General features: G+C 38.7%; 1 protein-coding gene across 2 annotated transcripts in view; it reads right to left on the bottom strand.

Annotated features, from left to right (window-relative positions):
• LOC309386879 (cullin-9-like) overlaps positions 1 to 7,428 on the bottom strand; it is a 35,345-nt gene that overhangs the window by 24,948 nt on the left and 2,969 nt on the right. For both annotated transcript variants that reach the window (XM_081942779.1, XM_081942780.1), the window contains exons 3-7: positions 6,023 to 6,177; positions 5,040 to 5,537; positions 4,520 to 4,655; positions 3,132 to 3,316; positions 2,154 to 2,529 (exon numbers count right to left, since the gene is read on the bottom strand). In XM_081942779.1, the coding sequence (XP_081798905.1) occupies positions 2,154 to 2,529; positions 3,132 to 3,316; positions 4,520 to 4,655; positions 5,040 to 5,537; positions 6,023 to 6,177 (1,350 nt within the window). The remainder of the gene's footprint in view (positions 1 to 2,153; positions 2,530 to 3,131; positions 3,317 to 4,519; positions 4,656 to 5,039; positions 5,538 to 6,022; positions 6,178 to 7,428) is intronic.

The following is a 7,428-nucleotide window of genomic DNA, read 5'->3' as shown; positions in this document are numbered from 1 at the left end:
TGTCCAGATAGAGTTCAAATCCAAGCAAATCTGAGTGACTTTAGCCACCAGACAGCATGAATATTCATCACCATGGTTCCGTAGATCAGTGGTTCCCAACCTGTGGGTTGGGACCTCTTTGGAGGTCGAACTACCCTTTCACAGGGGTCGCCTAAGACCATTGGAAAACACATATTTTCGAAAAAATACAGAAAACATAAAATAATTTTATGGTTGGGGGTCATCGCAACATGAGGAACTGTATTAAAGGGTCGTGGCATTAGGAAGGTTGAGACCCACTGCCCTAGATGATCCTGCAGCTCTCCCCTCCACCAAACAGGGAGCATGTTATTCTGGACAGGGCCACTGAGCAGCTACTGGTATAATTCAATAAGTGCAGTGGAATAATCACATTTTACCACCTTTCTTTCCATGATTATAGGCCCACAAATGGGCTCTCACTCATGTTTGGTTGGATTCACTCTTTGTCTTTCTTCAAATTACTCTAGGCACACTTCTTGCCCTTCATCTTCTGGAGCTCCTTGAAGAACCAAGGAATCGGTGCACAGAGAGAGGCTGCATAGAAGCAATCCAGTCCAGATCCTGTCACCTGCCTATTCCAGGCTGCAATTAAAGCTTAAACTGAACTGCCTGACAGACCTTCAGGGAAAACCTAAAGCTTTCTCTGGAACTTAAATAAGCCCATCAGACACCTGAGGTGGGCCAATGTAACAAAAATTATCTTCCCAGATATGTGGTTGGTCCCAGTAAGCCAAAGAGCAACCAGAATGATCTGCCCATGGCAATGAACTGATGGTAATGCCTTTCAACATCACAGCACACTGCAATTGTCCCGAGACAAAAACTAGATTTAACATACACCCCATTGAGATCTCTATTATTTAAAACAATATTACTACTGATCTTCAAACAGATATAAATGCTATGTCACCTTCTTGAAATACGCAAACAGTATTTACAGCAGGAGAGTTTGTATTTTGTAGTCATAGCATTTCTTACTGCATAATTAAATAACACTTCCTCATTTACTTCACCAACCTATTACTTTTCCTACAATGTCTGTCATCTTGAGTTTGTTTATATTGTTCCTTGTTTTGAAATGTTTTTAATAATTTTAAACCATCCAGAATTGCTAGGACTCGGGTGGCTATGCATTTAATATGTTATTGTTGTGGTTATTAATGGAGTCTCTAAAATTGCAATCTGAAGCAGCACTGAGGGAATGCCAGTATGCCTAAGGACACCTTCTTTCCTTCTACTATAGTCCATGCCCCACATGACTCTCTAATGGCCATGGGATGGAGGGAGGTCTCAAGAAATCGTGAAGCACCATTATGATAAATTGGGCTTCATAACTGCCTAAATCAGGTATGTCAGGCATTTTGTGAAGTGGGAAGCTCAGCCCCAGCAGAGAATTTGCTTGACTGCTCATAACATGTTCTCAAAATTTGAAATGTGCTTTAAAGTAATTGTTGCACATTTTCAGTCTGCTCTAAAAGTATGCACACACTACAGCAGTGGCCACCAACCTTTGGGGCACCAGGGACTGGTTCCATGGAGAAAGTTTTTTCCACGGATTGGAAGGGACGTGGTTTTGCATGCTGCCTGCATCCCACAGAGGAGGCTTCACTTGTTTGCCCAGCGGTGTCTGGCAATGTCACGCATCAGTCCTGGTCCATAGACTGGGGGTTGGGCACCCTTGCACTACAGGAAACAAACTGAAGTTTATTTAGGATCTCTCTCTAACTCCACAAATCTGATAATAGTTATTTTGTAGTGGGATAACAATTTTTATTGATTTTATTTTATTTATAATTTTGCTTGCTGACTACCTTACCACAAGAGAAATCTGATATCAATCATTGTTACTTTCTGTTACTTGCAGTCAATAATGTGGAGCAGAAGTCGGAAGTACAGAATATTGTACAAAACATGTTTCATTGGCTGCTAATAGCCGTAAGTCCTGATATATCAAATCAAATTCTAACAGCAAACTTGGCTATAAAATTGAAACCTATATGCTGAATCATTTCATTTTCAAGTTCAAAGCATAGATACAGTATATGAGAGAGAGACAGTTAGGGATTCTTAGTGCAGTTAAGTTCTGATGTTCCTCTAATCAATTAATATGTCTGATACTGCCTGACACTTACCTTTGACTTTCTCATTCAATGTGTCTGGAAAGAAGACCCCTTCTAGTTTGGGAAATGTGTTACTCAGCTGTCTGTCACTTTCCTTTGCTGCAAATGGAGTTGGAGAAGATGCTCTATCAGGCAGTGTATCTTCTTTTGTTTTTTTGGATTTCAGGGCTTCAGAAAGGTCACCGTAATTTGCAGAGAGCATTTCTGCATTTGGGCAGTTCTGCTCTGTACCTCCCTTGCTAAAGAAATATTTGAAATAGACATGGGAGTTCTGCAGATCAATTTGAGTGGTGCCCTGACAATGCTTGTTCAGGAGCTGCAGTATTTTCTGAGCCAACTCTACTGAAACACACATCTGGATCAGATCCTCTTCATTTAGTCTTGATAGCTTGAAATGCAGAGAGAATAAAAGCACAGTGTTCCTTTTGCAGTTTATTACCAGAGTTACCTAGAACCACACCAAAAGCCCACAAAATCAGATTGGGAGAGTTCACTAATCCAGCTTGGAAATTTGCCCTTGAGTCTAGAGCACCAAAGTTATGTATGATTTTCCAATTTGGATGACATTTGGAGGAAGGCAACCTAATATCAGCAGTTATTTTGAACTTCAATTCCTATCATCCTCAAGTAAATTGTCTGAAAACTGAACCTTTACAAAATTCAAAACTGTATGCAAATAATTTGGAGCTGGTTTCTTAAATTAGCTTCACTGACTCTGGATCTATCCACATAGATCCAGTTTGTTTTGGGGCTTATCTTGAATATTAAAGATTTAGGGCCCCATAACTATCTTTCTGATTATAGAATGTAATCCCAGGCACACAGAAATACTTTTCAGATAAGATGCGTCTGATCTTGTAATGCAATTGCTTTTTTTTACAAACAATGCAGCCTAGACAGTGTATTAAACACTGCCTCACATCAAATTAAGCAACTGGGAATTAGCTTGAAAACCCTTTCTGGTTGGACTGATTCTTCTCTGTGCTTTACCTTCTGATTCTGCTGGATGAAATGAACAACTTCTTGATGCTTATGGAGTTCTAGCTTGTTAATGAAGAAAAGTAGCTCCCACCATTCAGCTTGACTTAGAGTCCCACAGTCTTTATTCAAATGATCCGTAAGGCTTGGTAAAGTATATAATTCTTTGAGCGGTTGGCAATATCTTGGCTGGTTAACTGGAAATAAACACAAAATTACTAAGATGCCATATATGGTTTCTTGAGGCACTCAAGTTAAATGGTGTCATCAAAACAGAAATCTCATAATAAGACTTTCTGCTACATGCTAATAGGTAACAATTCTATAGATATTGCAACTTAAACTCATATATGTCTACTCAATGTCTGCCTATTATATTTAATTTGATTTATTCCTATGTAAGTATAGGATTACCCGGTTAATATACAACGAGTAGCAGCTAAGAAAACAATTGCTTTCAATTGGTATATATCCTAAACAGGTATACATCCTAAACAGATGAAAAAGTAAATATATAAAAACATACACTACATTGCTAATAAGATGATACGGAACTTTGTCTATATTAGATAAGTTCATTGAACTTAATAACTAAGTCTAAACTACTTCCCAAAGTTATTAATATTGTGCTGTTAACTTTCTGGCCAGTATTAATTAATTTTACTGTGTCAGCTCAAACAAAGAAAATACATTTTCTCATCTCAGCAGGGAATGGAGGCTGAGAAGATAATTGATTTCCTCACAGCTTCAGGTGGCATTTCCAGGAAAAAAGGGAAAACCAGAAAGGCAAAATATATATATTTTTTTACTTCAGAAAGCCTGTTGTTTTGGGAAGAAACAGATAAATACCCTAGCTTAAATGTCTAGCTGTAGAATTTTAATTTATGATGTATGGTGCTGTGTAGGACCCATTGTTTTTATCTTTGTGACATTGAAAATTCTGTTTAAAGGATTCTGTTTTGCTGTTATTCATTTATTTTAAATTTGGTCTGTTTCCCAAGGAAAAGCTGAAACCTCATCATACATCTCCAAGTAATAAGCCCAGATAGATGTGATGGGAAAACTCTGCCTAACCCTAACCTAGCCCTAGCCCTAACCCTAATCCTAACCCTGTCATCTGTAACCTACTCTCTTTTTAATTTGCACATATATGCTGCACTTGTTACATGCAAAACACATGTTCTATCACTAAACCATGATTCCTCCCAATAATGGGAGACTGACAAGAAACATTATTTCAGCATTTCATCTACTTAAACAGGAAAGTAAGCACTGAGAAAACTGAAATCGGTCTACAAGCTTGGCCTAAATAACAAAAATGAAGCTCAGAAGCATTGAACACCCCTAAAGTAATTTAGCAACGGAGTGAAAGGGTATCTAAAAGCCCAGCAGAATCTTACCTGTGTTTTGTCTCAGAAGCTCTCTAAGAGTTGATACCTTTTCCTGGGCTTTCTGCTCTACATTTCTTGATGAACCAACAATCTCAACCATGTGCCAAGGAACCCAGTACGTGCGGCCCAGAGACTCCCAATGAACCTGGAAAATTATAGTTATAAAATGCCACAAATCTGGAAATAACTGAATTGTTTTCCATGTGCTTACAGATCACTTCCTTTATGATCCGATCTAGAATCATAAACTCCACAACACACAATCTCAACCATGTGCCAAGGAACCCACTTCCTTTATGATCCGATCTAGAATCATAAACACACAAAAATTCTTCTCCTATAAACAAGGGCTAATATGTCAAGTGCCTTATACAACAATTATCAACCAAGCCACAAGCTTTCTTTGAACATAGTTGCACTTCTTGTGCCAATCTAGGAAGCACAATAGTTTGAGGAACTCAATAGGATTCTTAAAAATCAAATGTTTATCATCACCAGGATGTCCCTCCCCTCCCCCCCACCGTAGTACCTGCACAGGTGGTGTGCCATTATTGCTCTGAAGAAACTCGCCTTCATCTCCTGCACAGACTTTCTCATAATTTTCCAGCATACGCACATGCATGCCACGCACCAATGTCTCTCGCACATATTCCACATAGCTCTTACGACTAGGAAAGGCTGAGGACAACTTGAAAGCAGAGTTTTCTTTCTGGGGCATCTCTGCAGCTGATGGGATGGTTGGAATTTGGGGCTGGAAGATTGACCGACATCGTTTCTTTTGTCTGTGTGAGTGAAGCTCTTGATTCTGATTCCATCCCATAACCTGGATTAACTCTGAAATGAAGTGGGCCATAGCCATGCTGAAGTCAAATTCACATTGCATTCTCTTCTTTCTCTTTGAATCTGTACTGGAGGCCATGCAATGGTCCTGTTCATCTCCCCACTCTGTGATGTTGTTGAGTTTGTCCATGAGAGAGGTAGCACATAGATAACGCTTTACTAGAGAAAAAAGCAGCTTTCCTGGAATCTGAAACAAGAAGACCATATCTGTCCACTGCCAATAATTCTGCTATTGACTCATGACAGCATAGCTTACAGCTCATTCCATAAATATTCTTACCTTTTAATATGTATCTGACACTTTGAGTTCTAGTAGCTTTCTAATCAAATCTCATCATCAGTACTATTTGACATCAACAAGATGCTAGCAGCAGATGTAAGTGCCAGCCATTTATTTTCAATCAGAGAATGGATACCACTCATTATAGGTAATGAAAATTCAGAGATAAAATTGTGTCACTTTTTTTAATCAAAACTGATTTAGGTAGCCACATTAAGCTTGCCGATTGAAAGGTAAGATAAGCACAGCTTCTAAATTTATCACCAGCTGCTGAAGATTACATTCTCTTCACAACTGACTCAGAATTTTTTATAATTCAGGTTTTAAACTGAAAATGCCTCATCAATAAAGAGAGCAGCCCTCCTTTGCCAAAATATTTTGTCAGTTAGTACCTGAGGAAGAGGAATCCCTTCAAAAGATATGTAATGCTCTTCAGAGGATGTTGTTTCTGCAAACAGCTCAAGGAGGGTATAGCGACTATCAAAGTCCATGTGTTGTTCAATGCCATCTTGCTGGCTCAGGGACAGAAGAACATAGGCTCTGCTTCCTAAAACAGAAAAACTTATATAGCTCCTTACTTACTTGCTCTCCAACAGTCTTAAAAATCTAATCCTATAACAAGGTAGAAGCAACTTTTTTTTAGCTCACAGTTATCAATTAATCCATGAACAAAGCCTCACACTATAAACAAATTTAAACAGGATGACTTGCAAGTTAGGACAGAATAATAAAGTTGAAGGGACTTTGGAAGTCTTCTAGTCCAACCCCCTGATCAAGCAGGAAACCTCACACCATTTGAGACAAATGGTTATCTAATCTGTTCTTATAAACTTCCATTGAACTTCTGAAGGCAAGTCATTCCAATTATTAATTGTTTTGTAAGGAAATTTCTGCTTATTTCTAGCTTGTCTTTGGAGATTCTCAGTCATCCAGGTCATGGTTGTCCCAAAGGTGCTTTTTACAACTGGCAAAGCACCTTTTTACAAAGCACCTTTGGGACATATTTGTAGTTTGGTTTTTTCTTTGATTAGTTTCCATCCATTGCTGCTTGTTCTGCCTTCAGGTGCTTTGTAGAATAGCTTGACCCCCTCATCTTTGTGGCAGCCCCTGAGATATTGGAACACTACAATCATGTCTCCCCTACTCCTTCTTTTCATTAATTTTGACATACCCAATTCCTACAACCATTCGTCATACTTTTTAGCTTTCAGCCCCCTAATTATCTTAGTTATTCTTCTCTGCACTCTTTCTAGACTCTCAACAACTTTTTTTTATACTGTGGAAACCGAACCTGGATGCAATATTCTAAGTGTGGTCTTACCAAGGCATTATAAAGTGGTACTAACACTTCATGAGATCTTGATTCTATCCCTTTGTTAATGCAATCTAGGACTATATTGGCTTTTTGGCAGCTGAAGCACACTGCTGGCTCATATTTAACTGATTGTCCACTAGGACTCCAAGGCCCCACTGGTACCATTGGGATTATAAATCAGCACTTCAGTCACTGACATGTCTTTATCAGCATAGGGTTTTAGTAATTCTGTTCAAGCAATGGAGACACTTTTATCCACCCCTTCTGCAAAGTCAAGAAGCTGTCAGGGTCAATGCTATTGATTCTTTGGGAAGATGCTTCTGATCAATTTGGTTGCACAGACACTTAGTAATCTCATGCCCTCTTTATAACAATTAAGAATGCTTTACTTGCTCTGGACCAAACAGAAATGGTTCTTTTAAAATTAAAACAAGCTAAGATGTGTAGAATTTTAATCTGAATTGACTATCCACTTCATTTTAG

This window comes from Natrix helvetica (assembly GCF_964273705.1).
Source record: "Natrix helvetica genome assembly, chromosome: 2".
NCBI classification, from domain to species: domain Eukaryota; kingdom Metazoa; phylum Chordata; class Lepidosauria; order Squamata; family Natricidae; genus Natrix; species Natrix helvetica.
Note: the sequence above shows the minus strand (reverse complement) of the source record. Positions and strands in the feature narration are given on the sequence as shown.